Source organism: Bubalus bubalis, chromosome 24 (assembly GCF_019923935.1).
Source record: "Bubalus bubalis isolate 160015118507 breed Murrah chromosome 24, NDDB_SH_1, whole genome shotgun sequence".
Taxonomy (NCBI): domain Eukaryota; kingdom Metazoa; phylum Chordata; class Mammalia; order Artiodactyla; family Bovidae; genus Bubalus; species Bubalus bubalis.
Window position 1 is genome coordinate 41,604,478 of NC_059180.1, and position 15,153 is coordinate 41,619,630.

Sequence of the window (15,153 nt, forward strand, 5' to 3'; positions counted from 1 at the left end):
CTCCTTCCGGGCCGAAGGAAGCGGCTCCCCAGCCGGTCGGTGGCCTCACGGAGGCAGTCCCGGCGTGCCTCGCGGCGGCAGGCTCATGGCGCTGGAGGCGCGGCCGCTTCTGTGGCTCGCGCTCTGGACGCTGGCGGTTCCCGCCCGGAGCTTCGGGAAGGACGCCGACGGAGGGTGGTGAGCGGCGCCGGGCGGCCGGGCGGGGCGAAGCGGGGCGGGGAGCGCAGCGGGGCGCCCGACAAAGTGAGCCGCTGTGTCGGCAGGCGACGGCCCGGACCGGGGGCGCCGGCGGCCGTGACGGAGGAGGAGCACTGCACCGTGGAGCGCCGGGCTGACCTCAGCTACGCCGAGTTCGTGCAGCGGTACTTGCGGCCTCCTGCGGGGCCACACCTCCCGGAAACCTGTCCCTAGAGCCGTCCCCTGCACCGCCGAGGACGCGCACTACTCGTCCTCCCTATGCCGCTTCCCCTTGAGCCCCTTCGAGCGCGTGTGGGCGGGAGCCGAGGGTGGGCGCGGGTCAGACCTGGCCGTGACCCTGCCCTTCCTTCTAGCTACGCCTTTTCCAGACCTGTCATTCTGCAGGGGCTCACCGACAACTCGGTGAGTATTCACGCCCCTCTCGACGACCACTCGCCAGTGCAGGGCCCCGCCCCGAAGTCCTTTCTCTATCTCCGCAGAGGTTCCGGGACCTGTGCACCCGTCAGAGGCTGCTGGCCTCCTTTGGAGACAGCGTGGTCCGGTTGAGCACCGCCAACACCTACTCCTACCAGAAAGGTGAGCTGCCCCACTCTGCAGCCCAGCCTACTTGCCAGCATCTTGCAGGCAGCACCAACTAGTCCTGACCAACGCCTTTCAAACTGCAGTGGACCTGCCCTTTGAGAAGTATGTGGAGCAGATGCTGCACCCCCAGGACCCCATCTCCATGGGCAATGGTGAGCCAGACAGGTGACCATGGGTGTGTGTGGGGGGTGACTTGGAGATCCCTGTGTCCTGTGTTTTCCGCTGGCAGACACTCTGTACTTCTTTGGGGATAACAACTTCACCGAATGGGCCTCCCTCTTTCGGCACTATTCTCCACCTCCGTTCAGCCTGCTGGGTACAACTCCTGCTTACAGCTTTGGAATTGCAGGTGGGTGCCCTCCAGGACAAAGGGACTTGGGGGCTGGGTTGGGGAGGATTAAGCCTGGTAACCAGGTGCTCGTAACTTGCCCCACAGGAGCTGGCTCTGGGGTGCCCTTCCACTGGCACGGACCCGGGTTCTCGGAGGTGATCTATGGCCGCAAGGTCAGCACAGGGTGCGGGCTGAGACTCTGGGTTCACTGACCAAAACACAAAGCGTAACTTTGCTGCTCCTCCCCACCCTCCAGCGCTGGTTCCTGTACCCTCCTGAGAAGACACCCGAATTCCACCCCAACAAAACCACACTGGCCTGGCTCCGGGACACATACCCGGCCCTGACACCATCTGCACGGCCCCTGGAATGCACTATCCAGGCTGGTGAGGTCAGTAGCTGGCAGGCAGGGGCCAGGCTGAGCCGGGCTAAGGATCCCCAACCAACCCATCAACCCACATGTCCCCCCACCCCTCGCCAGGTGCTGTATTTCCCTGACCGATGGTGGCATGCCACACTCAACCTCGACACCAGCGTCTTCATCTCTACCTTCCTCGGCTAGCCAAAGGGGGTGGCTGGCGAGCCCACTGCACACCAGCACACATCCCTGCAGTGCTCACAGGTTTTATTACAGGGACAGAGGTGGCGGCAGCAGCCTCAGCCCAGCCCACCTCACCCCCCCTTTCTGGCCCAGAAGGAGGATGAGAGGCTCGTTGCCCAGCAGAACTGATGGGGGTGGGGTTGGGGACACCAGGGTAGGGATCCAGGGACACAAACTATATACAGAAAACTAGGGGCTACTGCCCCAAGGCCCTCCTGAGCTAGGGTACAGGGCAAGGCAGGTGGGTGGCCCATACACCCACCCTGCTCAGTAATCCTCTACCCAGCCATTCTCAGAGATGAAGGCATCGATGACCTCTTTCATGGCCAAGTTGGGGATGAGCTGTTCCTGGGTCAGGGGGCTCCGAGTCACAGGGTCAAAATGGCCCACGCGCTGTAGTGACGACAGGATCAGAATTAGGAGCTGCTCAGTGTGTGTGGGTCCTGCTGCCAACACCCACAGGCCCTCACCTGCAGGTGCTCCTCGATGTCCTTGCGGTCATACGTGATGCCGCTGGGCGTGATGCAGGGCTCCCGCATCAGCTCAAAGCTGATCTTGCCGCACAGGTAGTCGGGGATGTCTCGCTTCTGCAGCACACAGGGTTGGATCAGGTCAGGGGCTGGGAAGGGACACTGCTCCGGCTACCCACAGGCCCCAGAAGACGGGCAGCTCACCTTTCTCTTCTCGTCTACCTGGGAGAAGAGCTCGTCCATGTCCGCCAAGTACTTGTCCTGCAAAGAACCAAGCAGCCACTTGTGGGCCTGACACCCCTCTCCCCTCCCCAGACACTGAGACACACAGACCCAACAGGAGCTGGGGCACCGCACATCACAGGCACGCACACACACACACAGGAACCACACTTTGGCTGGGGCATCCTCACATGCTTGGCTTCAATGCAGGCCTGCTGGGCCCGTATGTGGCTGTCGTCCTCGTCACCCTCGTGGTTCCGCTGACACTCTTCCAGTTCCCTGGGGGTTGACCAAAAGGTGATCAGAGATGGGTCTGGCCAGGGGCAGTCAGACTCCATTCCAGTCTTAGGATCATTCAGGCCTCATTCCCCTCCATCTCCTGCGTGCCAGAGTTGACCTTCAATAAACACTTGTGTTCACACCTCAGAGTTAACCTAAGAGTGGTGACTCGAGGAGGGGAGCCCACCTCTCACGCTCAGCCACAATAAGCCGTGTAAGATAAGAGTGCAACTCATTTTCCTGGTGGATGCGTCGCTCTTCGATGCTGTTCCAGCGCTTCTTCTTTGCGATGCGCAGAGCACTGGGGATGTCATCCCCAAAGTTGAGCCGCTGCTCCTTGGCCAGGTTGTAGGCTGGGGGATAGAGTATTTGGGTAAACTTCAACCAGTCCACCCACCTGGTCCCAGGCACCCTGGAACCGGCTAGCCTATAAGCCCACCTCGCTGCAGGTTGGCAATAGCCTCATCATAGCTTTCCATCTCCAGCTGGCATTGCCCCAGGAAGAAGTGTGCCTTCACAGACTGCCCGTCCAGCTCCAGGGCGCGCCGACAGTCAGCCAGGGCTTGCTCGTGCTGCTGCATCTTCAGGTAGCACAGTGCCCGGTTGGTGTAATACACTGCCACCAAGGGGTTCCGGGTCTGGGGACCAAGGCCGGACCAGCCGGCATGAGGGCGTGAGCTCAGCCTGCCCACTCTGTCCCAACTTGAGGCCCACAGTTGGAACCAAGACACTAGCGTTTTCTCAGCTTCCAAGCCCTTGGGTTCTGAGGGAGGGTGAAGCCTACGTGTGCCCACTCTCTGGACTCCAATGAGTCTTGTGAGGTAGCTTTCCCAGACTCGTGGAAATGCCCAGCATCGCGTTTGACTCCTCAAGGAGCAAGGGTGCCTGGTCCCCAGCCCAGTGGGCCTCGAAAACCTACAGTTCCCACCCAACACAGTTCTCTGGCAGCCCGCGCTGGCTTGGGAAAGGCGCGGCCTTGGCCCCAGACCCCAAGCACCCACCCCCTCCCTCCGAAAGTCTGGCGGGCACGGCCTGACATGTTCTGGAGAGGGCGCGGGGCAGAAGCCGCACCCCGGCCCCTCCCCTGGCTCGGACGCCAAGCCCCTCCCGCAGCGCGGGCGCACTCACGATGGCGCGGCCGTAGCAGGCCGCCGCCTCCGGGTACTTGCGGCCCACGAATAGCCGGTTGCCCTGCTCCTTGAGCTCCTGTGCGCTCGGGCTCTTCTCGGGGCTGCCGCCGCCGGCGCCCAGCCGTGCGCCGCCCTCCTTCTCCTCCTTGCCCTTCATGGCGCCGCGCGGCACCGCCTGGGCTCCGCTCCCAGGCTCCGCGCCCAGCCCGCCCTGCGCCCGCAGCCCGAGCCCTCGATCCGCTCGGGCCCGGTCCAGCGCTCCGCCACCGGAACTTCCGGTCTGCAGGTAGGCGGGGCCAGCGGAGCGGACCGCCGCGCGGGTGGGCGGGGCCGCGCGTGCCCCGGCGCGCTGCGGGGGCGGGGCCGGCGGGGAGCGTGACTCTCTGGCAACGCGACGCGACGTCGAGGCTTGCGAAGCGCCGGGTCACACGGGCAGACGCCCGCCGCGGCCGTGCTCCGACGCCCCGCCCCCGAGGCCCCGCCCGGCGCGTGGAGATGGCCGCGGCCGGCGGGCTCTGGAGCTGTGCGGACCCGAGTCGCTGGGCCGCGGTCTTGGAGTGCCGCGGGGCGGTGCTGGGGGCGCGCGCGGGTCCCCAGGGGCGTCTGGAAGCGCTGGACCGGTGGTAGGGCGGAGAGGGCAGGGGCGGGCTGGCCGAGCCCCGTGGCCCGGATTCCGTAGCGCCGCCTTCCCCCAGGTACCGAGAGGAGCTGCCCGCGGCCATCGGGGACCGCGCGGAGAAGCACGTGACACGAGACGAGCTGGAGCGGCTGCTGGCGTGGAAACTAGCGGTAAGGTTTCCCACGTGGGGCGCGGCACAGCCACGTGGGCGGGGTTTCTCTGGGGGCGCACCCTCGTGGCAGTCTTGGGGCTCCTGGCGAGGGCCACCACTCGTGACACCCGACTCGACCTGGCCACAGAGGGGCCGCTTCCGACCGCGCCTGCAGCAACTCGTGGCCGCCAACTCTCCGGAGCTGGTGGTGCAGCATTCGGCCGCCGCCTTCCGTCTTCTGCCAGACATGCACGCAGCGGTCATGGCTCTGTGCGCCCTCCGTGGCGTGGGCCCGGCTACCGCCTCGGGTTAGTCGGGAAAGCTGGACCACCCCCGGGCAGGGTCGCGGGCGGAACCTGGCCTGTTAGTGTCCTTATCCATGAAGTGGTCCGATGGTCAGATACATGATACAGGAGAGTTGCTGGGGACAGCAGTCCCAGGCCCAGGCGGGGCTGAGTGCTGTCCATTCACTGCCCACAGCGGTACTGGCTGCTGGAGCTCCTGAGGTGGCAGCCTTCATGTCTGAGGAGGCAGTGGCCGCAGTGCCCGGCCTGCCCGCCCTGCAGTACACCGTCAAGCACTACCTGCTCTACCTGAGCCGGGTGCAGGAGCGTGCAGCAGCCTTGAGCCAAGGTGCGGAGACCACGGGCGGCCAGGGTGGTCACGGAGAGTTCTCTCTGACGGTAGGAAGATCGGTATCTCTGAGCCCCAGACTCTCTCTGCCCTTCTCTAGGCAGTGCGTCTGGGCTGTGGACCCCGCACCATGTGGAGACGGCCCTGTGGACCTGGGCTGTAGGTCAGAAGATGTGCCCAGACCTGCTGCCAAACCTGGGTCCCAGCCCGGTCCCTGCTGAGGACATCAGGCCAGCCAAGAAGCGCAGGACCCAGGCTGAGTGACTTGGCTGCAGCCCAGAGCCTGCTCACCTGCCCTGTGATCTCAGGCCGTAAGTCTCTGGACAGGAGGCTGGCCGGCCAGGAAGCTGGTTGCTGTTGAAGCTCAATAAATGCCTGCTGAACTGACACCTGAATGTGAGGCCCACAGCCCCTCCCCAGGGCTCCTGGCTCCCACAGACACACCTCATGCTGGGTACAGAAAAGTAAGGTGGGGGTGCCCTCAGCCACTCTTGTGGAGGGAAGGGCTCTCACAGTTGCTCAGAGTTAGCGGGGAGATGAGCCCAGCCCCGGGCCCCAGTACAGCCAGCTGATGCTGTGTAAAATATTTATTTATTCTTCAAAAAGGCTTAGACTGCAAGTCTCAGGGAAGAGGTGGGGGCAGGGTCTCCTCCGGGGCCACCCTTGGGGACCTCCACCACCCGCCCCAGGCCAGCAATCCTGTCCCTCCAGCCTGGGAGGGGGTGGCCAAGGCTGGTGTAAGGCTCGGCCTGGACTCAGTGGGCCACAGGGGCCACCAGCCCACACCGGGAAGGAGCAGCCTCAGGACTACATTCACTGAGGGTGGACATGCAGGCCCTCCCAGTGGCTGGCCCTGGGATCCTGCACCCTGGCCCCTATAGACCTGGGGACCCTGTCAGGGTGGTGGGGGGATATGGGCACCCAACAGGTCGTAGGCAAAGATGTTCCAGAAGATGGCGAACAGCAGGAAGGTGCCATAGGCAAGCAGCACCACCCACCAGCCGCACTGGTCCCGCAGGCGCTCTTCGTAGCTGCGCAGGATGGTCAGGCCCATGCTGACGCCCACCACCGCGCCCGCCAGGTGCGCCATAAAGCTGGGCTGTGGGCCTGAGGCAGGCAGTGGCGGGGAGAAGCGCAGCCACACGGCCCGGCCTACCTCGGAGCTCACTGCAGGGGGAGGCGGCAGGTGAGGCCCCCTGGCCAGGGGCTGAGACCCCCGCCCTGGCTCCCTACTTACTGCACACCAGGGCCAGCACCATCCTCAGGAGCTTGTAGGGACACCTCATCCCAGCCCAGTTCTGATGGGGTGCAAAGAAGAGGTGGTGAGATAGGTCTTGTGGGCCCCTCCCCGCACCCCACCCCAGGGGCTGCCCCGTTACCATGACGACATTGGCCAGGTGTGCAGAACACAGGGCATAGACCCCGCCGGAACCCCCCACCACAGGGGCCCGCATGTCAGTAATGGAGACGGTCAGGGAGCCTGTGTGAGCAAGGGGAGAGCCGTGAGGGCGAGGCCGGCCGGGGCGGCCCCGGCGCAGGCAGCTGCCTCACCTGCCAGCACACCCGCCAGGTAGAGCAGGCTGATGCGGAGCAGGCCGTGCACCATCTCCAGCGGCACTCCAATCATCAGCTGCAGGAGGGCATTGAACCCCAGCTGCTCCAGCCTGGCCATGGGGGGCAAACGGGTGTAAAGGGAAGGGTGGGGTCCACAGTGGGGCTGCCAGCCCCCTGCCCCCTCCTCAAGGGGCTGAGCTCTCCAGACCCAGTCTGGGAGGGCGGGGTGCTCACCCGACATGCATGAACATGTAGGTGAGGAAGCGCCAGGCCCGAGCGCGGTGGCCGGGGTGGTACACGAGGGGGCTCTTCATATATTCGGGGTGGTAGGTCTGCAGCACCCACTTGTTGAGCCGGGCCCCGTAGCACAGGAACACGATGATCTGGGGGGACAAGTGCTGGGGCCAGGCAGGACCAGGGGCGCGGGAGGCTCCCAGGGAGCTGGCTGGACAGGCAGGCCCACCTGGGCAAGGGTGACCGAGGCCATAAACACAGGGGGCGGGCAGCTGCGGTGCCGGTAGAAATACCAGTGGCGGTCCACCTCTCGGGGCAGGATCTCGTAGGCCACGTAGCGCACGAACCGCTTGTAAACACCCAGGCCCGGCTCATCCAGCAGCCCGTCCCGAGGCAGTGCCCGCTGTCCGTTGGCGATGGCCCTCTTGAAGCTGCTTGAGCGCTTGCTGCTGATCTAGGGGGCGGGGCCCAGGCATAGACCACCACACTCCCCCCCAGGGCCGCCCCTCCTGAGCGGTCCACCCAGCTCCTCACCGGGTCCCAGGCTCTGCCCCATGTCCACAGCCCCGACCTGGGTGGGCAGGGCAGGGAGGAGGGGCCACCTGCCCACCCCGCTCCAGCCCAGGGTCTGCACGCGCCAGGTCGAGCCCCACCCCGCTGCCCGCCTGCAGCACACTGACCAGGTCCGCCAGCTCCTGGTAGCAGACCTGGCCCCGCTCGTTGCTCTGGGCCAGCGCCACCAGCATGTCCAGCTTGGCTGGGTCCAGGGGCAGCTCATGGCGGTGCACCAGGCCAGTGAAGGTGTCCGCACCGATGAAGCCTGTATTCTCAGGGTCCAGCTGCTGTGGTTGTGGGGGAGGAGGGGTGGCCAAGGCTTGAGCGTGGGCCTGGCCCCCAGACCACAGGGCTGGGCAGGTCAGCCTGGAGAGGCAGCCTCTGAACACCCCAGGTCCAGGCCCCTGTGCCCACGTGGTCCCAGGAGCTGCGGGCACCAGCGCCTAGGTCCCTGGCCTGAAGCTCCGCTAGTTCTCTAGGGGTCTCCTCACCTCATTTCAGCCCTGCCTATCCTGGAGGGGTAGGGCCAAGGTCTGAGGGCAAGCACCCCCCTCCTGCCACGCTGCAAGCGCCCTGCTCTGGCTCGCCCTTTCCTGGGTCTTGGGCAGGAGGCTAAGGTCGTGCAGGGAGAGGTTGGGCTGAGGGTCTCTGAGAAGTCCGTTCCCCCGGCCCACCCAAGGGCGAAGGGCCGCGTAGGGGGCGGTGCCGTCGCCCCCTACCTCCGCACGCACCTGCTCCTGGATAAGCTGCAGCAGCGAGCTCCTGTCCATAGAGCCGGGCCGGGGGCCGGGGCCGGGGTCGGCGGCCGCGGCCGGGAGGGGCTGCTCTGCGGACGACTCCGCTCCGCCCCGGCCCTCCGGCTCCGCCCGCTCCGCTCGGCGCCGCGTCACGGAGCCGCCCGCCCCCGCCGCACACGCCGCCGCCACCGCCCGCCCAGCCACGCGCGGTCGGGACACGCGCGCGCCCCGCACGAGGACGTGCCCGGGCAAGAACGGTGCGCGGCTCCCGGTTCCCATCCCGCTAGTCCCGCGGAGCGGCAGCCGTGAAACTGAGTCAGGCGCAGCACCCAAGCCCCTCCCGCGCACGACCCGTTTTCCCGGGCGGGGTCTCAGCGCCAACGCCACCTCCTCAAGGAAGGCCTCAAGGGAACTGCCCACTGCTGGAACTCTCCAGGCGGGGGCTCCCAGAAGGTACCTCCCTGTAGGCAACTTGCCCATCCTGACAGACTGGCGTCACCGCCCAGCCGACAGACAACTAGCAGGGGGCAGGGAGGGCCTGCAGTTGGCCCTGCTCGGCAGGCAGGGACCAACACACCTTGGCCTGGAGGCTCCTGACCCCGCCTGTGGCCACAGCTGGGGTGGGATGGGAGGCGGACCTGGCCCCCAGGGAGAGCAGGCGGACAGCTCCAGTAAGGAAGGTGGCACTCGGGACACGCACCACAGGGCCACCCTCACCCCCGTGCAGCTGGGCCTTGCGATGGACCCAGCAGCAAAGAGCATCCTGCCAGGCCTGGCACCAGTGAGGACTGTACCAGGAGCCTCGGGTGTGGAACTGGGGGCCAGCGGGATGGTCGGACAACGTCCAGGTCTGACCCCCAGCCCCTCCTGGGCTAGGCCTGAGCGTCCCTTCTGGGTGGGCAGCTCCCCGCCCCCTAGAAACAGCTTGTCAGGACTTGAGGGCCCGGGCCCAGGGCCTACCTTGCACAGAAAGACCAAATGTAGGCCGGAGGGGGCAGGAGCCCAGGACGCAGGCCAGAGCAAGGCCTGAATGCCGAGCTGGGCCCCCACCTCAGCCCCAGGAAGGCTCTCTGCCCGCTTGTCCGCAGGCTGTCCTCTGCCCAGCGGGAAGGGCAGAGGCTCGGGGGGGGGGCGGGAGGAGCAGTGAGAAATAAGGCAGCTCCCCTAGAGCAGGGCCACCGCACACCCCAGAGCCTCAACACACTGTAGCCAAGCTGACAGCCGGAGGCTGAGATTGGAGAGTGGGTACTCCTGGCAGTGGGGAGGGGGTCGCATCAGGGGGACCTCCAGTATTAGGCAGCCCAGCCTCTCACCCTCAGCCAGCATGGACTCAACTTGAGGTCCTCAAGGCTCTGAGGCTGCATCAGGGCTGAACTGGTCCTGACCTGGACCGGAGGCCTCAGGATGGTCACCCAGGCCCAGACGGGAGGTGTGAGCTTAGGAGGGATGTTCCCAGCCCACACCCATGAGGACGCACTTTAGTTAACTCAAGAATTCGTTTTCAGTAAGCAAGACTCAATATGGAAAAGACACAAGCGACGTTTAATCAGGAAACCCAATCTCACGTCTGCCCTGGACTGGTCTTCAAATCGGGGTGGGGGAACATGCTGGTCCAGCCGTTTCTTCCTCCCACCCCCTGCCTTTAGTCCCAAGTTCCTACCTTTGTACCCCCTTCACACCCACTGGCCATACACGGAGGACCAGGAAGAAGGGATGGAGCCCTGAGAATTCGGGTCTGGGGGCACTGACTTGCTCAAACACCCCCGGTCCCTCCAACACCTGATGCCCAGAGGCAGGCCACACCCAGCATCTGCAGCAGCTGGGAGCCAGGCCTACCTGTGGGCAGGGCAGGGGCAGGGCAGTGGGGGGCTGTCCTCAGGAGGAAAGCGGAGACCGGGGGGAGCCCTGCCCCCCCAGCACCCTGAGATAGACCACGGGGCCCGGGGCCTCATCGGCTCTTCACCAGAACCCTGTAGAGGGAGAAGCTGAGGACGGCAGCGACGGCGGCCCCCACAGCCCCCAGCGCCACCCGGAGCCAGAAGGAGGTGGCCTGTAGCTGCCGGTGGACAAGGTGTCTGCAGGAGAGAGGAGACCCTTGCTGCTGTACCCCCGTCTCCCAGAGACCACAGAGCCCCCGCAGCTGCTCCCTGCCCGCGCCCACTCGACAGACCGCCCAGAGCAGGCGGATCCTATGAGGTCCGGTCCCTAGGGCCCGCCCTGCCCCACCGCAGTCCCAACACCACAGCCACGCCGCCCTCCTGGGACAGGGTGCATCTCCCACACGGGGGCTGCGTGCTGGTACCCACGGGAAGGTGGCCATGGTGGCCAGCCGGGTGAAGATGCCCATGCAGGGCTCCACTGGACCGGCACAGGAGAACAGGGTGGGGGCGGGCAGGCGGTGCCGGCGGCAGAACTCAGCAGGTGACAGGCCGGGCAGCGGGACGCCTCCGGGCAGGTCAGCCTTGGAGCAGACGAAGAGGCAGGGGGTCTGCCCATCCATGTAGTGCTGCTGCAGGGCGGGGGCCAAGTGAGCACGCCGGGGGTCCCTGCTCACGCGCTGCTGCCTCGCAGGCCCCCAGGGCGGGCGGGACCTTGCCTTATAGACGCTGGCACACAGCGCGAAGGACCTGAGGTCACTGCCATCAAACATCAAGCAGGCCACGTCACAGGAGGCGTCCGCCGAGGCGGTCAGCAGGCTGTCTGCAGCCACCTCGCACAGCTAAATGGGATGGCCACAGAGGGGCACAGGGCTGGGTCCCTGGGCCATGCTGGGCAGCGCCCCCCGCGTGCATGTGCCAGGCCACCCTAGGGACGCCCGGCACTCACGATTAGGTATTTCTCCTGCCCGTGGACCTGCACTGTGTCGATGGCATAGACGGAGGGCTCCCCGGCATCCTGGTGCTGAGGAGGAAGGCCCCTGCAGCTTACGGCTCAGCCGCTCCCCAGAAGCCCAGCCCCCAGGTCCCCTCACAGCCTCACGGACGCTCACCCCCAGGCTGTGGCCAAGGAAGGCCCGCAGGAAGGATGACTTGCCCACACCGCGGGCCCCCACCACCTTGCATAGGAGAACGTTTCTCTGCGTCTGTCCCTTCTCCTGGTCCAGTCTCTTCTCTCGGGTGACTGTGGGCAGGAAGAGAGGATGAGCAGGAGGCGGGGGCTGCGAAGGAAGCACTGGCCAGGGGCTGGGGTGAAGCGGGCACCCACCTGTGATGGCGTGGGCCTGGGAGTCCTGCTCGCAGAGCGTGGGGTAGCCCAGATAGCCCAGGTGCTCAAGAGAGCGCCGGACATCCAAGTAGGTCACCAGGCTGGGGACGGGAGAAGGGGGCATGTGGCGTCGCTGCAGGGCAGAGGGCGTGGGCCTGTCTGGGCAGGCGAGGGCTACACTTACGTCCACTGGCAGAGGTACCCGTGCAGGGGCAGCCTCCCGGCCTTGGTGCGGACCGTGCTGGGGAGTTGGGGGCCCCAGGGAGCAGCGGGAAACACGCTGAAGAGGCTCTGCAGCTCCGCCGGGGACAGGGCACCGTCCCGGTCCTGTGGGCAGAGGGGCGGCGGTGACAGGAGCTCAGGAGGCCACGGGGGTGCAGCCGGGGCCCAGCGCCCTCACCTGGTCGTGCTTCTCAAACATCCTCTGCACAAACTGGTAACCTCGGTGGTTGAGCTCGGCGCTGCAGCCAGGGGGCACACGGAGCCTGTGGGCGCCGGGTGGGGCTGTGCTCAGCTCCCGGGCACTGCAGGGCACTTCCTCCCAACACAGGCCGGCCACACAGCCAACCCCCCAACCCAGAGAAAGACATGCCAAGAGCCCCCAACGCAGGATCCAGGAGCCCCATGCCCAATCCGACACAGAGCGGAGGTGAGCCCTGAGCCTGAATGCCACTCACGGTGGGCAGAGATAATCAGCTGTCAACTCCAGCGAGTCTCCATAGCCAAAGCGCCTCAGGATGGTCCACGTGGTCTCGTGGCGGCCTCGCTGGATGAAGAGCGTGTTCAAGAAAAGGAAGCCTGCTCAGGGGTGCAGAGGATGGAGTGGCACCGGACACAGCCTGGCCTTGCCCACCCCCGATCCCCGGGCAGGAAGGGCGTCAGGCCTCACCGTCCAGGGTTAGCTGGTCATCCCGCACACCTCCCGCCACGTTCTTGCTCACCACCATCTTCACGTCCTCCAGGGCCTGCGGGGCCAGCGGGTGCCCGAAGCAGGACGTCTGTCTCCAAGAGAAAGCAGTTGTTGGTCAGGGATCCTCTCCCTCTGTCTCAAGGGTGGCCCAGGAGTGGGGGTCCGCTGCTGCCAGGGGGCATGGGAGGAGCCGGGAGACAGGCAGGGCCGCACCTGGAAGGCGTTGAGCTCCTGGTCACTGAGTGCCTGGTCCATGTCCTGGTCTGAGAGCCTGAAGATGCGGGTGAGCGCCTGGGCGCACGCGGGCCTCAGCTGTGGAGACAGTGGCTCAGCAGCCCCGCCGCTCCCTCCTGCTCCCCCCACCGCCAGCACCCGCTGCCCACCTGCTTGGCCTCGGGGTCGTAGAGGGGGGCTGTGGGGTGCAGCACGGCCTTCTGAGCATAGTAGAACAGCTCTGAGATGTTCTTCAGGTTCTTGGCCGAGCACTGGGACGTGTGGGAGCAGACTCGGGTGAGACACTAAAGTGCATGCCCTCGCCTCTGCAGCCCCGTGGCCCTGGTCCACTCACCTCCACGCAGGTCTCAATCTCAGGGAACTGGCTCATGATGGGCAGCACGGCCTCCATGGAGCCCCCTGGCCTCAGGTCCGACTTGTTGCCCACCAGGATGATGGGAACCCTGGGGAGAGGCCCATGGTCACCAGGGATCAGGGAGCTGGCAGGGCCCAGCCTCCTCCCTGAGCCCTGCCTCCTACCTGGGTCCCCTCTTGGTATCCCCGTTCACCAGCGGGATCCATTTGGTTCGGATCTGAAAGTAAGAGCTGTTCGTGAGGGCTGGGGCCCACCTGGCCCACAGCTCCCAGGTGGAACTCTCACTTGGCTCAAGACAGGCCCACTGAGGAGCGAAGTCACAGCCACCGGCAACAAGGCCAGCGTGGGAGAGCAGCCAGCAGGCGGTTCCCAAACACCCACAAAGGGCCTGATGTCAGCAGCCCTTCCCCAGGGCCTAAAGAGACTCAAATGTAAGGCCATCCACCATCTCTGCTCAGACACGTTCCGAGGAATTCCAGGGAAGCTGGGTGCCAGGGGCCCCACGAGACTCCCCAAAGCCCTCGTGAAACACAGGGTCGGCTGCGGATGCAAGTTGCCCTGAACCTGGGCCAGCCTGGGGTGTGTGCGAACGGGTAGGTGACCAGGCTGAGCACCAGTGACGAGAACCTAGAACGCTCACCTTCTCGACGGTGGCCTCTTCAGACACGTCATACACCACACACACCACGTCCGCCTGTTGAGAGAGGGCAGAGGTTGCACAGCGGGACCTGAAGCTTCCTGCTCTGCTCACAGGCGAGACAGGACAGGGCTCAGAGATCAGAGAAGCCCACTGCTCCAGCTGCTCCCAGGCTGAGTCGCTGGCCGTTGGCCACCCACACCTCAGGCCAGCCCTTCGCTGCCCTCTTCTGCTGCAGAAGCCAGGCCCTAGTACTCAGCTCTGGCCAGCAAGTCCCGTGAGGACTCAGGACACAGCCACCCTGACATTTGGCACCCCAACCCCAGCCTCAGCTCTTCGCTCCCTGGCCCCTACCGACAACAGCAGATAGACAGCGACAGCACAACGGGGTGATGGTAACACAGTGGCTGTGGCCTGGACCCTGCCCGGCCGCGCCCCAGGACACAGCGGAGGCTGCAGGGGCAGCACCCGAAGCTTGGTCCAGGCCCAGGTCCTCTCGAAAACAGGAAGGCAGAGAGCCCTCAGCCCTGGTCACGATGCCCAATGCAACTGGGTTATCCAGGACGGTGTGCTGGACTAAAGGGTCAGGACTGGGGGTGTGGGCACACAGCTGTCAAACGGATCACTTTCAAGAACTTGGAGGCTGCTCCCCAGGGTCCAGCAGAAGAGGGAAGACGAGGCAGGGAGGGCTGGAGGGCTGACCAGCCCGGTGCGCAGGAGAGGTGGAGCCCCGCCCCCGCCCGAAGAGCTCGGGACAGAATTAGCAAGGCTGTGGCTCCTTAATCCGCTCCCTGGGAGGATGAAGCGGATCCGGCCCTCGGCGGCCCCGCCCACAGGCCATGAGCCCTGACCCCGCGCCCAGCAGCCCCCCAGGACACCCTATACCTTGTCAATCTCACCCTGGAGCTCCTCCACCGTCTGCTCCGTTTCTGAAACAAGAGACCCCGCTGCAGACCTGCCAGAGACGCCGGCTCCCGGGCGGAGCAGCGGGCGGCCGGCCGCGCTACCTGAGTAATCCACGATGTGGGTGGGCACCTTCTCCGGGGTGACGTCCGCGGGAATCGTGATCTCCTCCGCCCGGGCGGGGACCTGGGCAGACGCGGCCGTGAGGGAGCCGGGCGGGGGCGCGGGGGGCGCAGGGGTCGTGGGGACGCAGGGGCGCGGGGCGCTCAGCCTTACCTCCTCGGGGAACTCCTCGCCCACCAGCGACAGTATTAGCGACGTCTTCCCCACCTGGGCTGCGCGGGGCAGCGCGGTCAGCGCGGCGACCGAGGTCGCGCCGCTCCGCCCCGCCCCGGCCCGGCCCCGGGACCCCCGCCCGCCCCGGACCCAAGCGCCTACCCTCGCCCAGCAGCAGAATGCGCACGTCCCGCTTCATGGTGGCACCGGGAGCTGCAGCCCGGGGACACCCACCCGCCCGCGACCGCGACCCAGACCCGGCCCCGCGCTCGCGGAGCTCGCACTTCCGGCCCCGCCCGCGCAGCCGCTCTGAGGCCGGCGGGCCAGAGCGGCGGCGG

The 15,153-nt window shown here is 66.1% G+C and overlaps 5 protein-coding genes across 14 annotated transcripts; 2 read left to right on the forward strand and 3 right to left on the reverse strand.

Annotated features, from left to right (window-relative positions):
• The first annotated feature begins 22 nt into the window (after positions 1-22).
• Positions 23-2,830, forward strand: JMJD8 (jumonji domain containing 8). Of its 4 annotated transcripts, none has more exons than XM_006049914.4 (9): positions 23-177; positions 264-362; positions 552-600; positions 678-774; positions 864-932; positions 1,010-1,129; positions 1,217-1,284; positions 1,368-1,502; positions 1,593-2,830. In XM_006049914.4, exons 1-9 carry the CDS (start codon positions 86-88, stop codon positions 1,671-1,673), a joined length of 810 nt encoding a protein of 269 aa, XP_006049976.3. In that variant the 5' UTR covers positions 23-85; the 3' UTR covers positions 1,674-2,830. The 4 variants fall into 4 exon arrangements, with proteins under 4 accessions (XP_006049976.3, XP_025130630.2, XP_025130633.2 ...); XM_025274845.3 differs by having other exon boundaries at positions 264-350; XM_025274848.3 differs by lacking the exon at positions 1,010-1,129.
• STUB1 (STIP1 homology and U-box containing protein 1) lies at positions 1,720-3,970 on the reverse strand. The gene is made up of 7 exons (XM_006049913.4): positions 3,812-3,970; positions 3,123-3,321; positions 2,871-3,036; positions 2,596-2,683; positions 2,387-2,443; positions 2,183-2,299; positions 1,720-2,105 (listed from the first exon to the last, which is right to left on the reverse strand). The coding sequence occupies exons 1-7, from the start codon at positions 3,968-3,970 to the stop codon at positions 1,980-1,982; spliced, it is 912 nt and encodes a 303-aa protein (XP_006049975.1). The 3' UTR covers positions 1,720-1,979.
• On the forward strand, positions 3,969-5,603 carry LOC102415074. 2 transcript variants are annotated; one of them, XM_025274851.3, is made up of 5 exons: positions 3,969-4,099; positions 4,509-4,602; positions 4,732-4,891; positions 5,064-5,216; positions 5,317-5,603. In XM_025274851.3, the coding sequence occupies exons 1-5, from the start codon at positions 3,969-3,971 to the stop codon at positions 5,478-5,480; spliced, it is 702 nt and encodes a 233-aa protein (XP_025130636.1). In that variant the 3' UTR covers positions 5,481-5,603. The 2 variants fall into 2 exon arrangements, with proteins under 2 accessions (XP_025130636.1, XP_006049981.1); XM_006049919.4 differs by lacking the exon at positions 3,969-4,099 and adding an exon at positions 4,206-4,436.
• A 185-nt stretch (positions 5,604-5,788) lies between these two features.
• On the reverse strand, positions 5,789-8,923 carry RHBDL1 (rhomboid like 1). Of its 4 annotated transcripts, none has more exons than XM_025274822.3 (8): positions 8,291-8,916; positions 7,685-7,843; positions 7,234-7,458; positions 7,005-7,153; positions 6,768-6,880; positions 6,596-6,696; positions 6,454-6,514; positions 5,789-6,383 (listed from the first exon to the last, which is right to left on the reverse strand). In XM_025274822.3, exons 1-8 carry the CDS (start codon positions 8,774-8,776, stop codon positions 6,112-6,114), a joined length of 1,566 nt encoding a protein of 521 aa, XP_025130607.2. In that variant the 5' UTR covers positions 8,777-8,916; the 3' UTR covers positions 5,789-6,111. The 4 variants fall into 4 exon arrangements, with proteins under 4 accessions (XP_025130607.2, XP_006049978.2, XP_006049979.2 ...); XM_006049916.4 differs by having other exon boundaries at positions 7,685-7,846; positions 8,291-8,901; XM_006049917.4 differs by lacking the exon at positions 6,596-6,696 and having other exon boundaries at positions 7,685-7,846; positions 8,291-8,923.
• Positions 8,924-9,817: 894 nt separating this feature from the next.
• On the reverse strand, positions 9,818-15,135 carry RHOT2 (ras homolog family member T2). 3 transcript variants are annotated; one of them, XM_025274807.3, is made up of 19 exons: positions 14,978-15,135; positions 14,816-14,874; positions 14,644-14,725; positions 14,522-14,565; positions 13,640-13,693; positions 13,164-13,216; positions 12,979-13,087; positions 12,794-12,895; positions 12,624-12,722; positions 12,390-12,498; positions 12,178-12,298; positions 11,901-11,985; positions 11,685-11,827; positions 11,501-11,601; positions 11,286-11,416; positions 11,123-11,197; positions 10,893-11,015; positions 10,603-10,802; positions 9,818-10,371 (listed from the first exon to the last, which is right to left on the reverse strand). In XM_025274807.3, the coding sequence occupies exons 1-19, from the start codon at positions 15,012-15,014 to the stop codon at positions 10,245-10,247; spliced, it is 1,854 nt and encodes a 617-aa protein (XP_025130592.2). In that variant the 5' UTR covers positions 15,015-15,135; the 3' UTR covers positions 9,818-10,244. The 3 variants fall into 3 exon arrangements, with proteins under 3 accessions (XP_025130592.2, XP_025130591.2, XP_044791895.2); XM_025274806.3 differs by having other exon boundaries at positions 10,603-10,805; positions 14,978-15,134; XM_044935960.2 differs by lacking the exons at positions 14,644-14,725; positions 14,816-14,874 and having other exon boundaries at positions 10,603-10,805; positions 14,978-15,088.
• Positions 15,136-15,153: the final 18 nt, after the last annotated feature.